The sequence below is a fragment of the Lepisosteus platostomus genome (assembly GCF_059453375.1).
Source record: "Lepisosteus platostomus isolate fLepPlt1 chromosome 5 unlocalized genomic scaffold, fLepPlt1.hap1 SUPER_5_unloc_2, whole genome shotgun sequence".
NCBI lineage: Eukaryota > Metazoa > Chordata > Actinopteri > Semionotiformes > Lepisosteidae > Lepisosteus > Lepisosteus platostomus.
The window spans coordinates 71,149-93,203 of NW_028291472.1; the positions used below are offsets into that span (position 1 = coordinate 71,149).

The 22,055-nt window shown below is 52.5% G+C and overlaps 3 protein-coding genes across 5 annotated transcripts; 2 read left to right on the plus strand and 1 right to left on the minus strand.

Moving 5' to 3' along the window:
- Positions 1 to 2,006: 2,006 nt before the first annotated feature.
- LOC148638268 (major histocompatibility complex class I-related protein 1-like) lies at positions 2,007 to 8,755 on the minus strand. 3 transcript variants are annotated; one of them, XM_088623381.1, is made up of 7 exons: positions 8,601 to 8,755; positions 7,420 to 7,650; positions 6,179 to 6,460; positions 4,817 to 5,101; positions 3,968 to 4,069; positions 3,747 to 3,785; positions 2,007 to 2,771 (listed from the first exon to the last, which is right to left on the minus strand). In XM_088623381.1, the coding sequence occupies exons 1-7, from the start codon at positions 8,662 to 8,664 to the stop codon at positions 2,668 to 2,670; spliced, it is 1,107 nt and encodes a 368-aa protein (XP_088479507.1). In that variant the 5' UTR covers positions 8,665 to 8,755; the 3' UTR covers positions 2,007 to 2,667. The 3 variants fall into 3 exon arrangements, with proteins under 3 accessions (XP_088479507.1, XP_088479508.1, XP_088479509.1); XM_088623382.1 differs by lacking the exon at positions 3,747 to 3,785; XM_088623383.1 differs by lacking the exons at positions 3,747 to 3,785; positions 3,968 to 4,069.
- On the plus strand, positions 8,729 to 21,987 carry LOC148638269 (class I histocompatibility antigen, F10 alpha chain-like). Its single transcript, XM_088623384.1, has 7 exons — positions 8,729 to 8,886; positions 9,142 to 9,402; positions 10,021 to 10,299; positions 16,082 to 16,363; positions 16,823 to 16,915; positions 19,104 to 19,149; positions 19,913 to 21,987. The coding sequence occupies exons 1-7, from the start codon at positions 8,835 to 8,837 to the stop codon at positions 19,950 to 19,952; spliced, it is 1,053 nt and encodes a 350-aa protein (XP_088479510.1). The 5' UTR covers positions 8,729 to 8,834; the 3' UTR covers positions 19,953 to 21,987.
- On the plus strand, positions 10,391 to 13,101 carry LOC148638270 (uncharacterized; the record flags this gene model as incomplete). Its single annotated transcript, XM_088623387.1, has 1 exon — positions 10,391 to 13,101. A coding segment is annotated over one exon (1,914 nt), but the record flags the coding sequence as incomplete, so codon positions are not given.
- Positions 21,988 to 22,055: the final 68 nt, after the last annotated feature.

The window sequence follows — 22,055 nt, forward strand, 5'->3', positions numbered from 1 at the left end:
CTCCAAGTCTGTCATGGAAAGTGTAGTTGATGAGGAGGGAAGAGAGAGTACAGAGCTGAGTGCTATCCTCTCCTGCATCGAGGCCTTCTTGTCACGGTTGTCCAAAGGGACTAACCGTGGGGAGCAGGAGGGTGGAAAAAGACCCATATGCGTAGCGGCAAGACGGGAAAAAGGCCCGGGCTCATTAGTGCAAAGAGTTCAGGAATGCCGTATAGAAACCTGTGCCCTCAGGGAGCGGACGTGGGGAGCCCTGGTGCTAGGCGGGTCTCAGGACATCCGAACGTCAGTGCTGAGCGAGGACAGAGTGCAAGACCCGGAAATACAGTGCCTTGCGAAAGTATTCGGCCCCCTTGAACTTTTCAACCTTTTGCCACATTTCAGGCTTCAAACATAAAGATAAAAATTTTTTATTTTATGTGAAGAATCACCAACAAGTGGGACACAATTGTGAAGTGGAACGAAATCTATTGGATTTTTGAAACTTTTTTAACTAATAAAAAAATGAAAAGTGGGGCGTGCAAAATTATTCGGCCCCCTTGCGTTAATACTTTGTAGAGCCACCTTTTGCTGCGATTACAGCTGCAAGTCGCTTGGGGTATGTCTCTATCAGTTTTGCACATCGAGAGACTGAAATTCTTGCCCATTCTTCCTTGCAAAACAGCTCGAGCTCAGTAAAGTTGGATGGAGAGCGTTTGTGAACAGCAGTTTTCAGCTCTTTCCACAGATTCTCGATTGGATTCAGGTCTGGACTTTGACTTGGCCATTCAAACACCTGGATACGTTTATTTGTGAACCATTCCTTTGTAGATTTTGCTGTATGTTTGGGATCATTGTCTTGTTGGAAGATAAATCTCCGTCCCAGTTTCAGGTCTTTTGCAGACTCCAACAGGTTTTCATCCAGAATGGTCCTGTATTTGGCTGCATCCATCTTCCCCTCAATTTTAACCATCTTCCCTGTCCCTGCTGAAGAAAAGCAGGCCCAAACCATGATGCTGCCACCACCATGTTTGACAGTGGGGATGGTGTGTTGAGGGTGATGAGCTGTGTTGCTTTTACGCCAAACATATCGTTTTGCATTGTGGCCAAAAAGTTCGATTTTGGTTTCATCTGACCAGAGCACCTTCTTCCACATGTTTGGGGTGTCTCCCAGGTGGCTTGTGGCAAACTTTAGACGAGACTTGTTATGGATATCTTTGAGAAATGGCTTTCTTCTTGCCACTCTTCCATAAAGGCCAGATTTGTGCAGTGTAAGACTGATTGTTGTCCTATGGACAGACTCTCCCACCTCAGCTGTAGTTCTCTGCAGTTCATCCAGAGTGATCATGGGCCTCTTGGCTGCATAACTGATCAGTCTTCTCCTTGTCTGAGCTGAAAGTTTAGAGGGACGGCCAGGTCTTGGTAGATTTGCAGTGGTCTGATACTCCTTCCATTTCAAGATGATCGCTTGCACAGTGCTCCTTGGGATGTTTGAAGCTTGGGAAATCTTTTTGTATCCAAATCCGGCTTTAAACTTCTCCACAACAGTATTACGGACCTGCCTGGTGTGTTCCTTGGTCTTCATGATGCTCTCTGCGCTTTCAACAGAACCTTGAGACTATCACAGAGCAGGTGCATTTATACAGAGACTTGATTACACACAGGTGGATTCTATTTATCACCATCAGTCATTTAGGACAACATTGGATCATTCAGAGATCCTCGCTGAACTTCTGGAGTGAGTTTGCTGCACTGAAAGTAAAGGGGCCGAATAATTTTGCACGCCCCACTTTTCATTTTTTTATTAGTTAAAAAAGTTTCAAAAATCCAATAGATTTCGTTCCACTTCACAATTGTGTCCCACTTGTTGGTGATTCTTCACATAAAATAAAAAATTTATATCTTTATGTTTGAAGCCTGAAATGTGGCAAAAGGTTGAAAAGTTCAAGGGGGCCGAATACTTTCGCAAGGCACTGTATATGGGTAGAGGTCTATTATACATCAAAGATAGGTTTTATAGGTGTAGAAACAAGTAAACCAAGCCAATGATTAGGTTTAGAAATTTATTCTGAAAATACACATTCACACCTGAAACATATGTATTTCAAATTATACATTGTATGCAATCAATCAACAATCAACATATGGGCAATAATCATAAAAAACACAACTAGTCTTAAACGTCAGCTACAAATTCTGGTAACATGGCAATATACAGTATAGTAATGACAAACACAAATTACATTAACACACGAACTCAAAACCACATTTTGATTCAAATATACATTTTAAAATGTACAACTTCTATATTTCCAAGAAAAAAAAATTACAATGGAAGTTAAGACGATTTTTGTCCACTATTTGCATACTATAGTTTGTGTGTGGTTCGTGTTAGTTGGGATGTGTGAGGTGACTCTCTCTTGCCTAGCGTTAATCCCGCATCGGCAGGGTCCGAGAAACACTCAAAACAGGCGTGTCTGACCCCCCAGCTTCTCTCTCTCCCCGTCTAAGTGTCTCCTGGAGAGCCAGCTGGGGTCTGCGACAAGACCGATTCCTCATGCCAGAAATCGTATAGGGCTGATAAAGTGATCTCATCTTAAAAAAAAACACAACTAGCACCCATGTTTTAATTTATTTATCAAAATTAATAAAAATAAAGCCTGTGTCTGTCCTCAGTGGTGAGAGTTGGGCTCAATATCTGCTCTTTTGTCGTTTCTTCGTCTTAGACATCTTGGAGGTGGCAGCAGTAGCTGATGAAGAAGACGATGATGAATTTGTCACCGACACCCCTTCCCCTGAGGATGAGACCGATGACATTAAGCACCACACCCGTTTCGTCTGGAATGACCTATCGGCCCCCCACCAACAGGAAGCGACCCTTTAGAAACAGGCCCACCACCCGCCACCGGGCCTTCTGGGAGAAAGGCCCAAGCCATATTCCTCTCACGAGAGCCAGCAGCCAGATCACTCTGCAACTCACAACTGGCAGCCCCCCCACTGGAGCTCAGCAGGAGTGAGCCTGGTCAGTACCTGGAGGGGAGACTCCTGGGGAAAACTAAGGTTGCTGCTGGGAGAGGTGTTAGTGGGGCCAGCAGGGGGCGCTCACCCTGCGGTCTGTGTGGGTCCTAATACCCCAGTATAGTGACGGGGGACACTGGACTGTAAACAGGCGCCGTCCTTCGGATGAGACGTCAAACCGAGGTCCTGACTCTCTGTGGTCATTAAAAATCCCAGGGCGTCTCTCGAAAAGAGTAGGGGTGTAACCCCAGCGTCCTGGCCAAATTTCCCATTGGCCCTTACCAATCATGGCCTCCTCATAACCCCCCTCTCTGAACTGGCTTCATCCCTCTGCTCTCCTCCCCACTGAGAGCTGGTGTGTGGGGAGCGTTCTGGCGCACTATGGCTGCCGTCGCATCATCCAGGTGGGGGCTGCACACTGGTGGTGGTAGTGGGATTTCCCCTGACCTGTAAAGCGCTTTGAGTGGAGTGTCCAGAAAAGCGCTATATAAGCTGTGAGTTGCAGAGTAAGCAAGTATTATTATTATAAATATGGCACACAGTGCCAACAGGAGCCGTGTCTCCTCTCTCTGACATCCCTGCAAGGCACAATTTATAGGACAACCAAATTCCAACTGTGGGAATTACGCTGGCCCTACCCAGGGGGGTGGCCATACTCCCAATCCCGAGAATATCCCATTTCACCCCCGTCCATGATGAAGTATCCCATCCTCTTTCCCCAACGCCTCACAGGGAGAAACAGGCGCACTTACCCACAAAGGCAGAGCACCAGTGCTTCACTCGATGAGCCCCTGCAAGCAACGAGACAAGAGACACGGGGGGGGTTACTGCCCGAGAGGCCCCCTGTGCCAGTATCACTAATCACCCCCCCCCCCCCCACCCCTCCTGCTACAGGCATGCTGGGCCTCTCTTGCGCTCCCTCGCTCTGTGTGTGGGTGTCAGAGACAGCTGCACCCCTCCCCTCCCCACTCACCCGATCTCCACATCAAGAGGGCTAACCCCACGACGAAGGCGATCAGACAGAGGAGTCCGAAGGTCAGCCCAGCGGCCAGAGTCGGCCTCGAAAATGCAAGAACTGAAAGACACGGGTGGTAAGAGTAAGACCTGATCGCTGCAGAGAGTAATAATAATAATAATAATAATAATAATAATTGCTTACACTTATAGAGCACCTTTCTGGACACTCCACTCAAAGTGCTTTACAGGTCAGGGGGAATCCCACTACCGCCACCAATGTGCAGCCCCCACCTGGATGATGCGACGGCAGCCATAGTGCGCCAGAACGCTCCCCACACACCAGCTCTCAGTGGGGAGGAGAGCAGAGGGATGGAGCCAGTTCAGAGAGGGGGGTGATTAGGAGGCCATGATTGGTAAGGCTGCCAATTTCCATGGGAAATTTGGCCAGGACGCCGGGGTAACACCCCTACTCTTTTCGAGAGACGCCACAGAGAGTCAGGACCTCGGTTTGACATCTCATCCGAAGGACGGCGCCTGTTTACAGTCCAGTGTCCCCCGTCACTATACTGGGGCATCAGGACCCACACAGACCGCAGGGTGAGAGCGCCCCCTGCTGGCCCCACTCACACCTCTCCCAGCAGCAACCTTAGTTTTTCCCAGGAGTCTCCCCTCCAGGTACTGACCAGGCTCACACCTGCTGAGCTCCAGTGGGGGGGGGGGGGGGCTGGCAGCTGGGAGCTGCAGGGTGAGATGGCTGCTGGCTATAAGTACGAGTACAAGGTCCAACCTCCAGTCACTGGCTGCGAAAGGGGGTACTCCAGTCACAGGGCATGGGGGTCTGTCTGGACGCCCGTGTCACACTTACCCCAGTACCTGACGATCTCCTCCCCCCAGCTAGTGTGGCTGATGGTGCAGGAGTACACCGTCCACAGATAGTCGTCCGCTCTCGTCCTAACACTCTTCCTCAGCTGGTAGGTCCCATCCCCATTGGGCAACGCCTGGTCCCTCCTGCCCCCCTCCTGGACCACCACCTGTCCGTCCCTCCTCCAGGACAGCTCCACGTCTCTGGGGAAGAAGCCGGTCGCCAGGCAGGTGAGCTCAGATCCCCAGGACGCAGAGTCCTTGTGGGACAGGAATACCTGTGGGAGCTCTGGAGAGAGGGAGAGAGAGGGAGAGAGGGAGAGAGGGAGAGAGGGAGAGGGAGAGAGGGAGAGAGGGAGAGGGAGAGAGAACAGCACTGTTGACTTCCTGCAAGAGTCTCAGAATGGGGTCTTGCGATCATGCCGATGGATTTTCAGGTTGAGTATTTTTAAGCGGATATCCTGATTTTAGCTTTTCGGACGAGGGCGCAGCTAGGACGACACCGCCGCAGGTGACAGGATTTCCTCCTTATAAATACTGTTTTGGCAGCGCAAAACAAGAAATTGTCTTGGAAAAGAAACCACACGTATTGTGAACGAGAGCCGGACTAGGCTGTAACACGGGAGTAAAAAAAAAAAAGAATTGTCCGAACTCAGTTTTTAAATACTTCCCTCATGGTGTCGAACTGACAGAAAACGGGAGAAGCTTAAAGAGCAAACAGGATGAGGTTTCGACTTCTCCTGATGCCCCAGTATAGTGACGGGGGACACTGGACTGTAAACAGGCGCCGTCCTTCGGATGAGACGTCAAACCGAGGTCCTGACTCTCTGTGCTCATTAACAATCCCAGGGCGTCTCTCGAAAAGAGTAGGGGTGTAACCCCGGCGTCCTGGCCAAATTTCCCATTGCCCCTTACCCATCATGGCCTCCTAATAACCCCCCCTCTCTGAACTGGCTCCATCCCTCTGCTCTCCTCCCCACTGAGAGCTGCTGTGTGGGGGGCGTTCTGGCGCACTATGGCCGCCGTCGCATCATCCAGGTGGGGGCTGCACACTGGTGGTGGTAGTGGGATTCCCCATGACCTGTCAAGCGCTTTGAGTGGAGTGTCCAGAAAAGCGCTCCAGAAGTGTCAGCAATTATTATTATTATTCATTATTATAATGTACCGTCTACATCCTGTGGCGTCATCTATCGGGCCGTGCCCTCTGCTGCGCAGGTCCTGAGAGATCGGCGCCAATGAGGATTTCAATGTACACGTGCGGCCATAAGCGCCTCTACTCTACGCCACTCCGGGATTGAACCCAGGGGCCCCTGCCCTGTGAGGCTGCCACGTTGTCCTGCCATCCCCTGCCACCAACCCGACTCACCTTCCCTGTCGGGAAGCCCCTTGGTGACGTTAACGTACTGCTTCAGCCACTCCACGCAGTGCTGCTCCAGGAACGTGCGGAGGCTCTGCGTGGTCCTGCTGTCGGGCTCCCGGCGCGTCCCGGCGGGCAGAGGCCGATGGTCAGCATGCCAGGTCCAGGACTGCGTGTCCAGGCTGAGGTAGTCCTGCCCGTCGTAGCCCAGCCTCCAGTGCCCCGTAGCGATGCCATTCTGGTCCTGCTCACAGCCGCATAGCTGCTGGAGCGTATGCGCGCCGGGGGTTTCTGTACAGAGCCAGACGAGAGACAGAAACTCGCGCACCTCCCACGGGGCAGCCGTGGCCAAAAACATCACCTCCAGACTCCATTTCCCGAGAGGAGCCAGGGTATCGGCCTTGTCCCCCCCCACCTCCGCCACCCTCGGCGTACAGTAGTGCCTCCTGTGCTGGCTGGGGGATCTCGCCCGGCTGCGCAGAGATCTCGCCCCGGACAAGCCAGGGTATCACGTTTCGACAAAACACCTGGGCTGTGTGTTCCCCCCTACCACTACCCTTTGAGTAAAGCTGTATCACCCTGCAGCTCCCAGCTGGCAGCCCCCCCCACTGGAGCTCAGCAGGAGTGAGCCTGGTCAGTACCTGGAGGGGAGACCTCCTTGGAAAAACTAAGGCTGCTGCTGGGAGAGGTGTGAGTGGGGCCAGCAGGGGGCGCTCTCACCCTGCGGTCTGTGTGGGTCCTGATGCCCCAGTATAGTGACGGGGGACACTGGACTGTAAACAGGCGCCGTCCTTCGGATGAGACGTCAAAACGAGGTCCTGACTCTCTGTGGTCATTAACAATCCCAGGGCGTCTCTCGAAAAGAGTAGGGGTGTAAACCCGGCATCCTGGCCAAATTTCCCATTGGCCCTTACCCATCATGGCCTCCTAATAATCCCCCTCTCTGAACTGGCTTCATCCCTCTGCTCTCCTCCCCACTGAGAGCTGCTGTGTGGGGAGCGTTCTGGCGCACTATGGCTGCCGTCGCATCATCCAGGTGGGGGCTGTACATTGGTGGCGGTAGTGGGATTCCCCATGACCTGTAACGCGCTTTGAGTGGAGTGTCCAGAAAAGCGCTATATAAGTGTGTAAGGGCTGTTATCATGTTTCTTCATCAATGTTAAGCCCACGCATTTGACACCTGTAAGGATTTAAAATGTATTTTACCGTACCATTTGTGAGGAAGTGGCACCATTTCGGCCCGGGCTTACCCTTTACGGACTTTTTGATGGTCAGCAGCTTGTCGGCGACGAAGAAGGAATTCGTTTTCCAGTCCTCGGGATCTTCCGGTTTTGCCAGCCAGCCCTGGCGCGGACTCACATCCCTCGCCTCGCTGTCGTAGTAACTGAGGTCCCGGCCGTCCAGCCTGGCGACCACGATGACCTCCGGCAGGCCCGCCGTTCCCCAGACTGCCGTGCAGTAATAGTACAGGCTGTGGGTCGCTGGAACACACGGACACGGGCGGGTCAGGCGTTCGCTGGGTGGAAGCTGGGGTCTCGCGTGTCCCTTTCCACTCCGCGACTCGCCACCCGGAGAGAACCCCTCACTGTGTTGGATTATTATTATGGTATCATTCGTTACACTGTGGCTGTGTTAAGATGCTGCTGCACTGCAATTTCCCCTCACGGGATCGATAAAGTATCTATCTTTTCCAGCACTGGGCAGCGACAAAACACAAAGCGATTTGTACCCACCCCAAAAAAAAAAACAACCAGAAACTGAACTTTAGGACTGCGAAATGATCCGCATTGTAAATAAAAATACCAACAAAAACAAAACACGTCTTTGACGTACTTGGCGTGCCACGGAGTTGGAAGAATCGGTCGTGAATGAAGTTATGGAGCAATTCAGTGTAACTTTACGACTGCAAACACCGGGGTACGTTCGAGGGAACTACGATCGCCCATTGAAACGTTTGAAGAAAAAGTTAAAAATGACCATTTGTTTTGCCTGTAGCGCGGATTGCGAAATTGCTCAACTGTGTAAGCGTTGAAACGCTTATCTGCGTCGAAAAAAGGCACATCGCTAAGAGGTATTGCTTAAACGGTATTTGCTACTGCCTCATCTGCTAATTCGGACGGAAAGCTAAACTTCAGCAGACGTCAAGTTTCTGCAGACACCGACTCAAGATACGCGTCCTAGCTGTAAAAACAAATAGGCGCGCATTGGAGTCATTCATTTATTTTTATTTTGGATTTCATAGCGTAATTCTCTGGAGAGTCCAACGCTATTTCTCACTCCCCGCCACGCCTTGGTAACGCCATCTTGTCTTCTCCTTCGCCAGCGACCGCCACCATTAAATGGTGTTTTTCCATTTAATGTCCGTACTGAGTGCGTTCGGGGGTGCCCCCCCCCTGCGATTCCCCGCGCGTCTCGAACCCGCGGAACTTACCCGCGGCCGTGGATTCGAACCCGCACGACAATAACAACAGCAGCAGCGCCCGAAAACAAAGCATCGTCTTCTTCACTCCATTTAAAAACGTCCGCTACCGGGCGCCTGGGCCTCGGCTCCAGTACTTTCGCTTTCGTTTGACCACTTCCTGTGCCCGGGCTGCGCAGAGAGGCGCGTACAGACACCGCCAGCCACCCCTGAGAAGAGGATTCGGCGCCGTGGGGTGCCGTGGGGATGCTCCTGTCGGCGCTAATCGGGGTGCTGTGCGTTCAGAGCGCCGCGGCAGGTGAGTCGACCGGCGGCCCCTTCCCAACAAAGCTTTGTGTGGCGACAGGAATGAAGCGACACCGTTGTTTTCGTTTTAGGTGCGCTTCTGTTTTCATCACTCAAATGTGGGGGGGGGGTGATTGTGTTTCGGTTGCTCATGCGGACCAACTTAAATAAAAGATTTTCAGCTTGAAGTGTGAGCATTTCACGTCAGCAAGAGCCCGCGGAAATCCATTAGCTACGCGACTCGAAGGCTGTGTCCCCCCCCCCGCAGTTGCCCACTCGCTGCGCTATTTGCACACCGCGATCTCCGGCAGCGTGGATTTCCCGGAGTTTACCATCGTGGGCCTGGTGGACGGGGAGGAGTTCGTCCGCTACGACAGCAGCAGCAGGGAGCTGATCCCCCGGACCGGCTGGATCCAGGAGGCGGAAGCAGCCGGTTACTGGCAGGAACAGAGTCGGGTGGCCCTCAGCAATCAGCAGGTGTTCAGCAACAGCGTCCAGACGGCGATGCTGCGCTTCAACCATTCCGGCGGTGAGTGCAGGCGTGCGTGTATACACACACACAGATAAGAGAGACACACACCAACACAGGACTTTGTAAGTGTTAACCAGCAGCCAGACCATTCTGCAACTCACAACTGGCAGCCCCCACTGGAGCTCAGCAGGTGTGAGCCTGGTCAGTACCTGGAGGGGAGACTCCTGGGAAAAACTGAGGCTGCTGCTGGGAGAGGTGTTAGTGGGGCCAGCAGGGGGCGCTCTCACCCTGTGGTCCGTGTGGGTCCTGATGCCCCAGTATAGTGACGGGGGACACTGGACTGTAAACAGGCGCTGTCCTTCGGATGAGACGTCAAACCGAGGTCCTGACTCTCTGTGGGCATTAAAAATCCCAGGGTGTTTCTTGAAAAGAGTAGGGGTGTTACCCCAGTGTCCTGGCCAAATTTCCCATTGGCCCTTACCCATCATGGCCTCCTAATAACCCCCCTCTCTGAACTGGCTTCATCCCTCTGCTCTCCTCCCCACTGAGAGCTGCTGTGTGCTGAGCGGACTGGAGCATCATCCAGGTGGAGCTGCACACTGGTGGCGGTAGTGGGATTCCCCATGACCTGTGCAGCGCTTTGTAAGCAATTATTATTATTAACCGGCCCTACAGGTGTGCACACCCTGCAGAGGAAGTACGGCTGTGGATGGGATGAGCTCTCTGGCGCCACCTGGGGGTTCGACAAGTACGCGTATGATGGGGCCCACTTCATCTCGTTCGACCTGAGGACCCTCAGCTGGATCGCCCCCTCCCCGGAGGCGTTCCCCACCAAACTGAGGTGGGAGGCAGACACCCAATACCAGGAGTGTCTGAAGACCTACTTCGCCCAGACCTGCCTCGCGTCCCTGAAGAAGTACCTCCGCCACCAACAGCGCCCCCCGCAGGGCACAGGTGAGCAGCTCTCTCTTTGCTGCTCTGAGAGAAACACTCTGGGACACTTGTTGGTGTGGGAATCCTGGGTTTGGATTTGTAACTTCTGGGAAGAGTAATTGGATGTAGCGGTTGGGAATGTTTGTCTAATCCCAGAGTATTTCTCACAGTGCGGCAGAAAGTGCATATCTGTTTCACCCCACTGGCAGTGGGAGCACAGCCTGTCCTCTCTGGACAGCCAGGTCTGCCTGTGTCCAGTTTCTATGTCCAGGCTGTGGGCACTGAGCCTGTCCTCTCTGGACAGCCAGGTCTGCCTGTGTCCAGTTTCTATGTCCAGGCTGTGGGCACTGAGCCTGTCCTCTCTGGACAGCCGGGTCTGCCTGTGTCCAGTTTCTATGTCCAGGCTGTGGGCACTGAGCATGTCCTCTCTGGGCAGCCAGGTCTGCCTGTGTCCAGTTTCTATGTCCAGGCTGTGGGCACTGAGCCTGTCCTCTCTGGACAGCCAGGTCTGCCTGTGTCCAGTTTCTATGTCCAGGCTGTGGGCACTGAGCCTGTCCTCTCTGGACAGCCGGGTCTGCCTGTGTCCAGTTTCTATGTCCAGGCTGTGGGCACTGAGCATGTCCTCTCTGGGCAGCCAGGTCTGCCTGTGTCCAGTTTCTATGTCCAGGCTGTGGGCACTGAGCCTGTCCTCTCTGGACAGCCAGGTCTGCCTGTGTCCAGTTTCTATGTCCAGGCTGTGGGCACTGAGCCTGTCCTCTCTGGACAGCCGGGTCTGCCTGTGTCCAGTTTCTATGTCCAGGCTGTGGGCACTGAGCATGTCCTCTCTGGGCAGCCAGGTCTGCCTGTGTCCAGTTTCTATGTCCAGGCTGTGGGCACTGAGCCTGTCCTCTCTGGACAGCCAGGTCTGCCTGTGTCCAGTTTCTCTGTCCAGACTGTGGGCACTGAGCCTGTCCTCTCTGGACAGCCAGGTCTGCCTCTGTCGCCCAGTTTCTCTGTCCAGGCTGTGGGCACTGAGCCTGTCCTCTCTGGACAGCCAGGTCTGCCTGTGTCCAGTTTCTCTGTCCAGGCTGTGGGCACTGAGCCTGTCCTCTCTGGACAGCCAGGTCTGCCTGTGTCGCCCAGTTTCTCTGTCCAGGCTGTGGGCACTGAGCCTGTCCTCTCTGGACAGCCAGGTCTGCCTGTGTCCAGTTTCTCTGTCCAGACTGTGGGCACTGAGCCTGTCCTCTCTGGACAGCCAGGTCTGCCTGTGTCCAGTTTCTCTGTCCAGGCTGTGGGCACTGAGCCTGTCCTCTCTGGACAGCCAGGTCTGCCTGTGTCGCCCAGTTTCTCTGTCCAGGCTGTGGGCACTGAGCCTGTCCTCTCTGGACAGCCAGGTCTGCCTGTGTCGCCCAGTTTCTCTGTCCAGGCTGTGGTCACTGAGCCTGTCCTCTCTGGACAGCCAGGTCTGCCTGTGTCGCCCAGTTTCTCTGTCCAGGCTGTGGTCACTGAGCCTGTCCTCTCTGGACAGCCGGGTCTGCCTGTGTCCAGTTTCTATGTCCAGGCTGTGGGCACTGAGCCTGTCCTCTCTGGACAGCCAGGTCTGCCTGTGTCAAGTTTCTCTGTCCAGGCTGTGGGCACTGAGCCTGTCCTCTCTGGACAGCCAGGTCTGCCTGTGTCGCCCAGTTTCTCTGTCCAGGCTGTGGTCACTGAGCCTGTCCTCTCTGGGCAGCCAGGTCTGCCTGTGTCCAGTTTCTCTGTCCAGGCTGTGGTCACTGAGTCTGTCCTCTCTGGACAGCCAGGTCTGCCTGTGTCCAGTGTCTCTGTCCAGGCTGTGGGCACTGAGCCTGTCCTCTCTGGGCAGCCGGGTCTGCCTGTGTCCAGTTTCTCTGTCCAGGCTGTGAGCACTGAGCCTGTCCTCTCTGGACAGCCAGGTCTGCCTGTGTCGCCCAGTTTCTCTGTCCAGGCTGTGGGCACTGAGCCTGTACTTCATCAGGGTCTGTTTCTCTTTGCTGTGTCAGATGACCTACCTGAAGGGGTCAGTTCCTAGGCTCAGTTCTTAGTTCAGAAGGGCTCTCTTGTGGTAGGAGTTGTGATCACGGATTCTCAGGTGTGACCAATATTTTATTGCTCTTTACTGCACGTTGATTAGTAATAGGTATTGGCCTAATGTGGCCCAGCACTCATTGTTAGGGGTTTTTCTCTGCACATGGAGAATGTTTTTACTCAATAAACAATATAGTGCCATATAATGCATAACATAAGATCACTTTATTAGCCCCTATACAATTTCTTGCATGAGGAATGTGTCTTGTCGCAGACCCCAGCTGGCTCTCCGTAAGACACACAGACAGGGGAGAGAGAGAAGCTGGGGGTCAGAGCGCAGGGTCAGCCATTTATACGGCGCCCCTGGAGCAGCTGGGGTTCAGGGCCTCGCTCAGGGGCCCCAACGGAGTAGGATTCCTCTGCCGGCTGCGGGATTTGAACCGGCAAACCCTTCCAGCCCCAGGCGCAGATCCTGAGCCGCAGAGCCACTGCTCCGCCCTAGCAGTAGGCTAGATTACACTTTCAAAGGTCTGTAGCCGGATTTGTATGGCTGTCATGATGTTGTAGAGCCTCCTTGTAATGGTGTAGAGAGCCCTTCTCTTTCAGTGCTTTCACTGCCAGGTTAAAACCTCTCAGATGAACTGATTGTGAATCCAAGGTATGTGTAGCTGGTTGTGTGTTCCAATGTGGTGTTGTTCAGTGGCTCTAGTCTTGTCCAGATTGACTGTCAGTGTCCAGCTGACAGTCCTGCTCCAGCAGTGCCAGACTCTCCTGCAGCCCCTGTTCTGGGTCCAGATTGACTGTCAGTGTCCAGGTGTGACAGTCCTGCTCCAGCAGTGCCAGGCTCTCCTGCAGATCCCTGTTCTGGGTCCAGATTGACTGTCAGTGCCCAGGTGTGACAGTCCTGCTCCAGCAGTGCCAGACTCTCCTGCAGCCCCTGTTCTGGGTCCAGATTGACTGTCAGTGTCCAGGTGTGACAGTCCTGCTCCAGCAGTGCCAGGCTCTCCTGCAGATCCCTGTTCTGGGTCCAGATTGACTGTCAGTGCCCAGGTGTGACAGTCCTGCTCCAGCAGTGCCAGACTCTCCTGCAGCCCCTGTTCTGGGTCCAGATTGACTGTCAGTGTCCAGGTGTGACAGTCCTGCTCCAGCAGTGCCAGGCTCTCCTGCAGATCCCTGTTCTGGGTCCAGATTGACTGTCAGTGTCCAGGTGTGACAGTCCTGCTCCAGCAGTGCCAGACTCTCCTGCAGCCCCTGTTCTGGGTCCAGATTGACTGTCAGTGTCCAGGTGTGACAGTCCTGCTCCAGCAGTGCCAGGCTCTCCTGAGATCCCTGTTCTGGGTCCAGATTGACTGTTTCCAGGTGTGACAGTCCTGCTCCAGCAGTGCCAGGCTCTCCTGCAGATCCCTGTTCTGGGTCCAGATTGACTGTCAGTGTCCAGGTGTGACAGTCCTGCTCCAGCAGTGCCAGGCTCTCCTGCAGATCCCTGTTCTGGGTCCAGATTGACTGTCAGTGCCCAGGTGTGACAGTCCTGCTCCAGCAGTGCCAGACTCTCCTGCAGCCCCTGTTCTGGGTCCAGATTGACTGTCAGTGTCCAGGTGTGACAGTCCTGCTCCAGCAGTGCCAGACTCTCCTGCAGCCCCTGTTCTGGGTCCAGATTGACTGTCAGTGTCCAGGTGTGACAGTCCTGCTCCAGCAGTGCCAGGCTCTCCTGCAGATCCCTGTTCTGGGTCCAGATTGACTGTCAGTGCCCAGGTGTGACAGTCCTGCTCCAGCAGTGCCAGGCTCTCCTGCAGATCCCTGTTCTGGGTCCAGATTGACTGTCAGTGTCCAGGTGTGACAGTCCTGCTCCAGCAGTGCCAGGCTCTCCTGCAGATCCCTGTTCTGGGTCCAGATTGACTGTCAGTGTCCAGGTGTGACAGTCCTGCTCCAGCAGTGCCAGACTCTCCTGCAGCCCCTGTTCTGGGTCCAGATTGACTGTCAGTGTCCAGGTGTGACAGTCCTGCTCCAGCAGTGCCAGGCTCTCCTGAGATCCCTGTTCTGGGTCCAGATTGACTGTTTCCAGGTGTGACAGTCCTGCTCCAGCAGTGCCAGGCTCTCCTGCAGATCCCTGTTCTGGGTCCAGATTGACTGTCAGTGTCCAGGTGTGACAGTCCTGCTCCAGCAGTGCCAGGCTCTCCTGCAGATCCCTGTTCTGGGTCCAGATTGACTGTCAGTGTCCAGGTGTGACAGTCCTGCTCCAGCAGTGCCAGGCTCTCCTGCAGATCCCTGTTCTGGGTCCAGATTGACTGTCAGTGTCCAGGTGTGACAGTCCTGCTCCAGCAGTGCCAGGCTCTCCTGCAGATCCCTGTTCTGGGTCCAGATTGACTGTCAGTGCCCAGGTGTGACAGTCCTGCTCCAGCAGTGCCAGACTCTCCTGCAGCCCCTGTTCTGGGTCCAGATTGACTGTCAGTGTCCAGGTGTGACAGTCCTGCTCCAGCAGTGCCAGGCTCTCCTGCAGATCCCTGTTCTGGGTCCAGATTGACTGTCAGTGTCCAGGTGTGACAGTCCTGCTCCAGCAGTGCCAGGCTCTCCTGCAGATCCCTGTTCTGGGTCCAGATTGACTGTCAGTGTCCAGGTGTGACAGTCCTGCTCCAGCAGTGCCAGACTCTCCTGCAGCCCCTGTTCTGGGTCCAGATTGACTGTCAGTGTCCAGGTGTGACAGTCCTGCTCCAGCAGTGCCAGGCTCTCCTGCAGATCCCTGTTCTGGGTCCAGATTGACTGTCAGTGTCCAGGTGTGACAGTCCTGCTCCAGCAGTGCCAGGCTCTCCTGCAGATCCCTGTTCTGGGTCCAGATTGACTGTCAGTGTCCAGGTGTGACAGTCCTGCTCCAGCAGTGCCAGGCTCTCCTGCAGATCCCTGTTCTGGGTCCAGATTGACTGTCAGTGTCCAGGTGTGACAGTCCTGCTCCAGCAGTGCCAGGCTCTCCTGCAGATCCCTGTTCTGGGTCCAGATTGACTGTCAGTGTCCAGGTGTGACAGTCCTGCTCCAGCAGTGCCAGACTCTCCTGCAGATCCCTGTTCTGGGTCCAGATTGACTGTCAGTGTCCAGGTGTGACAGTCCTGCTCCAGCAGTGCCAGACTCTCCTGCAGCCCCTGTTCTGGGTCCAGATTGACTGTCAGTGTCCAGGTGTGACAGTCCTGCTCCAGCAGTGCCAGGCTCTCCTGAGATCCCTGTTCTGGGTCCAGATTGACTGTCAGTGTCCAGGTGTGACAGTCCTGCTCCAGCAGTGCCAGGCTCTCCTGCAGATCCCTGTTCTGGGTCCAGATTGACTGTCAGTGTCCAGGTGTGACAGTCCTGCTCCAGCAGTGCCAGGCTCTCCTGCAGATCCCTGTTCTGGGTCCAGATTGACTGTCAGTGCCCAGGTGTGACAGTCCTGCTCCAGCAGTGCCAGACTCTCCTGCAGCCCCTGTTCTGGGTCCAGATTGACTGTCAGTGTCCAGGTGTGACAGTCCTGCTCCAGCAGTGCCAGACTCTCCTGCAGCCCCTGTTCTGGGTCCAGATTGACTGTCAGTGTCCAGGTGTGACAGTCCTGCTCCAGCAGTGCCAGGCTCTCCTGCAGCCCCTGTTCTGTGGGTGATAGCGGGACCAGGTAGTGAGCATAGAGCAGGAACTTGCTCTCTGTGTCGCGTGGTGTGAGGCCACCCCATATCTTTGGTGGAGCTGCTGATAGGTCTTTCTCGATAGATGTCCTGTAGGAGCTAACTGGGAGTCTCACAGTGCTGATCTCTCTCTCTTTCTGCAGTTGCCCCTGAGGTGTTTGTGTTCCCTGGGTCCTCTCTCTCGGGGAAGGTCAGTTTCACCTGCCTGGCCACCGGCTTCTTCCCCAGAGATGTCCTGGTGTCCTGGAGGAGGGACGGACAGGAGGTGACCGAGGGGGTGGACGATGCGAGGGTGCTGCCCAATGGGGATAGAACTTACCAGATGAGGAGAACCCTGAGAGTGAGACCAGAAGACCTGAATAAGCACACTTACTTCTGCCAAGTGGATCACAGCAGCCTGGCAGAGGGGATCATCAGGACCTGGGGTAGGAAAGAGAGAGGAGGCCATCGGGGCCCGGGGTGGGAAAGAGAGAGGAGGCCATCGGGACCCGGGGTGGGAAAGAGAGAGGAGGCCATCGGGACCCGGGGTGGGAAAGAGAGAGGAGGCCATCGGGACCCGGGGTGGGAAAGAGAGAGGAGGCCATCGGGACCCGGGGTGGGAAAGAGAGAGGAGGCCATCGGGACCCGGGGTGGGAAAGAGAGAGGAGGCCATCGGGACCCGGGGTGGGAAAGAGAGAGGAGGCCATCGGGACCCGGGGTGGGAAAGAGAGAGGAGGCCATCGGGACCCGGGGTGGGAAAGAGAGAGGAGGCCATCGGGACCCGGGGTGGGAAAGAGAGAGGAGGCCATCGGGACCAGGGGTAGGAAAGAGAGAGGAGGCCATCGGGACAGGGTGTGTCTCCCCTCTGCTGCCAAGGCCGGACTGAGTCTGACTTCTGTTTGCAGAGCCCGACCCCACCTTGAAAATCGTTGTCGGCCTGGTGATCGGTGTTCTGTACGTCGTGGTGGCGATGACGTACTTACTGTGGAGGCACGCAGGTGAGCTGGGGTTGACGCTTTCCGTCCTCGGTTCGGTTTCAGTCCAAATCGAAGGGTTTGACTGGCGTGAGCAATGAATTACAGTGGTGCCAGAGCACATCTCACTAACACAACGTTTTTCTTCACATCCGTATTATCGAACATTTACTCGCACGAAACATAACACAGGTTTGAAAATCCTTTATCCGAAATTCCCCAAATCCGACAACCTCCAAAAATCCGAAGGTTTTTGGAAAGCTGACACGACACACTTCACACGTGGAAAATTCCACAAATAACGTGCCGAACTTTCCAGCTCGCAGGGATGGTCATCGATGACGTACCCTCTCCCTCAAGTTTCTCGGACCCGATGTAGTTGTAACGTCTGGGGCTGCATTTATCTTCAAGTTTGTAAGCAGCGCTCATCATGTTTTGTTTTGGTTTTCTTGTACAGTTAGTACAAAACGTTGTTTTTACAGTACGTGAGATCTGAATCTCCCCTCCATGTATGAGTGTAACTTGACTAGCGTCATTACTTGTACATTACTTGAAAAATAGAATGCTGACTTTTTTCAGTTTTCATTTTATTTACCTGTAATCATATTCAATGCTTTGTTTTTATACCTTACTTAATACCTGTATAGTAAAAAATTACAAACAAATGGCTTACGTGTACTGTAACCTTTTAATCAAAACATGACATCGTAGGTAGAGACTGATATCTTACCTTTCTGATGGTGTTATGTTGAAAAAATTATTCAAAATGTATATAAAACTACATTCAGGGTATATGTATAAGCTATATTATGAAATGTAAATGGACATCGTGTTTAGACTTGGGCCCCATCCCCAAACTGTTCCATTTTATAGATGCAAATATAAAAATATTCCGAAATCCGAAAAAATCCTAAATCCGCAACACTTTCGGTCCCAGGAATTTCGGGTAAGGGATTCTCAACCTGTACATTATTTAGAGACAGGCTCGCTACTTCTGTCGAGTTCCCTCTCCCCTTTTCTCTTGTTATTTAAGGAAGTCAGTTTGTCTAATCACAGAGTTATTTCTCATATTGCAACAGAAACTGCATCTCTGACTCTGTTTCTCCTTTGCTGAGTGTGGGAGCATAGCCTGTGCTCTCTGGACAGCCAGGTCTGCCTGTGTCCAGTGTCTGTGTCCAGGCTGTGGTCGCTGAGCCTGTCCTCTCTGGGCAGCCAGGTCTGCCTGTGTCCAGTTTCTCTGTCCAGGCTGTAGGCACTGAGCCTGTCCTCTCTGGGCAGCCAGGTCTGCCTGTGTCCAGTTTCTATGTCCAGGCTGTGGGCACTGAGCCTGTCCTCTCTGGACAGCCAGGTCTGCCTGTGTCCAGTTTCTCTGTCCAGGCTGTGGTCACTGAGCCTGTCCTCTCTGGACAGCCAGGTCTGCCTGTGTCGCCCAGTTTCTCTGTCCAGGCTGTGGGCACTGAGCCTGTCCTCTCTGGACAGCCAGGTCTGCCTGTGTCGCCCAGTTTCTCTGTCCAGGCTGTGGTCACTGAGCCTGTCCTCTCTGGACAGCCAGGTCTGCCTGTGTCCAGTTTCTCTGTCCAGGCTGTGGGCACTGAGCCTGTCCTCTCCGGGCAGCCAGGTCTGCCTGTGTCCAGTGTCTGTGTCCAGGCTGTGGGCACTGAGCCTGTCCTCTCTGGACAGCCGGGTCTGCCTGTGTCCAGTTTCTATGTCCAGGCTGTGGTCACTGAGCCTGTCCTCTCTGGGCAGCCAGGTCTGCCTGTGTCCAGTTTCTATGTCCAGGCTGTGGTCACTGAGCCTGTCCTCTCTGGGCAGCCGGGACTGCCTGTGTCCAGTTTCTCTGTCCAGGCTGTGGGCACTGAGCCTGCACTTCATCAGGGTCTGTTTCTCTTTGCTGTTTCTTACTCTGGTCAGTTACTCAGCTGGTGTATATTGTCTTTTTAGGGTCCTATAGCACTCACGTTTGTATGTGTCCCAGTTAATGAGGCAGTTTTGAGTTCCATTGGCTGAAATAGCTTTGTGTGTCTTGTGTCTTGTGTCATGATTTGATTAACTGTGCACTGTACTGTGCTTTTACCCTGATCTCACTGGACATTACTGCACTGTACTGTACTACGTTTTTACCCTGATCCCCCAGTATTAATACCTATGCCTGATATTGTATAGTGTATGAGAGGTATATTGATCTAACTCACCTCTTCTTGCTGTATCGTAGGAGCCCGTGTCATGAAATCTCAGAGAGATGACTACATTCATTCAGAGTGAGTACTTGCCATAGACCCTAGATTGGAGAGACCCTAATTGATCTGGAGATCCCAGATCAATTTCAAAGTCTAACTTTTAATGTTGTAGCTGGGGTGGACAAAATCAGGATCTAAGCTGGTATAGCTCCCCCACTGATCCACTTAAGACATCTGCAGGATGACATGCAGAGCAAGACACTATTTCAGAACACAAAAGGTTACAAATTAATGGAGGCCGTTGCTCATTTGGTTGTAATTAGTTAATTGATCCCAGGATCTCGTCCAGCTGTGCCTCGAGACGAATCCAGGGTATCGGCTTCAACAACGTGGCTAAGCGGCTCGTTCCCCACCCCCACCGCCCTTTGCGTAAAGTTCTGCCTCCTGTTCGTAACTTGACACGTCTGTCCACATTTCCAGGAGTCGTAGTGCTGCAACTTGAGACACTGAATGCATCCGCACCGGCTACAATCAAAGGCTACAGGCAAAGCTTAGAAGGTTGTGGAGCAGAAGGAGGGTAAAGGAGAAGGTTCCTTTTGAGGCTATAACTATAAGTCAAGACAGCCAAGAGAAAGAGTTTATTTCGACATTTAAAGAAGCCTTAAGATCACTCTGTAATGCCTGACTACGTGTCCCTTAACGAGCAGAAGACAGGAGCTTCAGTGACTCAAACGCCCAACAGAGATGACACCAAGACACTGCCTTTCATAACTCTGTAACCTCTGTGTTGTTTTTGTGAGCCTTGTGAAACTCTCACCCTGATTGCTGTGTTTCTCTCTTCTAGATCTTCTAGATCGGACTTGCCAAAAATAAAGACTATATAAAATGTTTTTCTCGGCAACACTTCCCTGAGCTAGATTCCCTGCATCCCTGTATCCAGTGGGACGTCTACATTCAAGCAGGCTTTTTGTCGAGACAACTATTTTTATGCAGCTGCTGAGGACAGCCAACGAGAAACATCACATGTCGAGTTCAGTGGGATCATCATGAGACATCAGATCGCAGGAAGATGGGACACCCTCTCTGGTTCTCCAAAGCTGATTGGTAGCCTCAGATCATGTGGATCCACACGTTCTTAACTACAGGCCTGTCCCAGAAACGTCCCATTTCGATCTTAAACTCTTGAGAGAATAGTTGTGGCCCAACTTCAAACGTATCTGGACTCAGATAATCCACTTGAGAAATTCCAGTCTGGTTTCTGCCCAGGACACAGCACTGAATTTGTAATAACAAGAGTCATAAATGATATTCTGTTAGCTGTTGACACAGGGAATGCAACAGTGCTTGTTTTTCTAGATCTTAGTGCTGCCTTTGACAAAGTTGAAAACTCTGTTTTGTTACACAGGCTTTGAGGGTGGCTTATGTGGAACTGTCCTTAAGTGGTTTACTTAATATTTAACTAATTGTTATCATTATGTTCAAATATCTAATAATTGGACGGCTTCGTCAATGTCACCAGTTCAATTTGGGGTACCACAGGGATCAGTGCTGGGACCTATATTGTTCTCTCTGTACATGTTGCCGCTAGGTAGGATAATATGAAAACATGTTATTAACTTTCATTCATATGCCGATGACACACAAAATGACATTTTGTTTATACCTAAGGACAACTCGTCTCTTATCACTTATCACTAGTTAACTGCATCCAGGAAGTAAAGACTTGAATGTGTGAAAACGTTTTGTTAGTCAACTCTGATAAAACTGAGGTTCTGTCGTTTGGAGGCAACAATACTGATAGGACTACTCTAACCTCAGCACTTAACTCAGAGGATTTAAGGACATAACCTAGATTAGACACAAGCCTCTCATTTAACTCTCATGTTAGAACTGTATCGAAAACACGCTTCCTACAGTTAAGAAAGATTGCAAAACTAAGGCAGTTTCTCTCCACTCAAGACACAGAGAAATTAGTACAGGCTCTTGTATACAGCAGGTTAGACTACTGCAATGCCCTACTTCCAACACCTTACAGCGAATTCAGAATGCAGCATCTGGAATTGTTACTAAGACCAGAAAGTACGACCATATAACTCTTAAACTTAGCTCTCTTCATTGGCTTCCTGTCAGGTACAGGGCGGACGTCAAAATCCTTCTACTTACAAGGCTCTTAGAGGTCAGGCAGCTGTCGATCTAACGGAACTTATTAATGTTGACCATCTTAGTCGCCTGCTTAGATCACAGAACGCAGGTCTTCTTCATATTCCACGCATTCACAAAATAACAGTTGGCGATACAGCCTTTAGTTACAGGCCCCCTAGCTTAAAGAACGGTCTCCCACCCCATATTCAGGATGCCGAGTCAATCTCAGCCTTCAAATCCAGATTGAAGATCTATTACTTCAGCCTAGCCTACTCACACCTTACATCATAGCCTGCTGCAAATGGCATTGTGCGTCTCTGTGTTGGCCCACCAGGTAGATACATCTGTTCTGACCAAACTCTCCTATTCTCCTCCCCACATGTCTGTGCTGGGCACCATCTGAGTTATATGCTCCATCACTGCCATGGATTCCAAGAGAGACATCGTGGATATAGCTATCGTTTAGGAGGCATTCACTGGTCTACAGAGATCTGCCTGGAGTACTGACACACAGAAGACATGATGGATGGATTAATAACCTCATTCATTTATTTCCTTTTTTTAATTGTATAATGTGAGCATGCCCAAAGGGGTTGGGCAGCCAGTTGAACTTGGACCCCCAGAGGTTTCCTTCCTCCTTACTTAGGAGTTTTTGGTGCCTCCCTTCCGTCGTCTTCTGGTCTTTTCTGTGCTGTATTCACAACAGGTAGGGTCGCATGCATTGTTAAGCGCCTTGGGGCAACCTTGTTGTGAAAGGCGCTATATAAAAATAAATTGAATTGGAATTGTTAACGATCGCGCCCTGCACGAGGGCTCATGGTTTTCCAGGGCTTGCTGGGGAATTT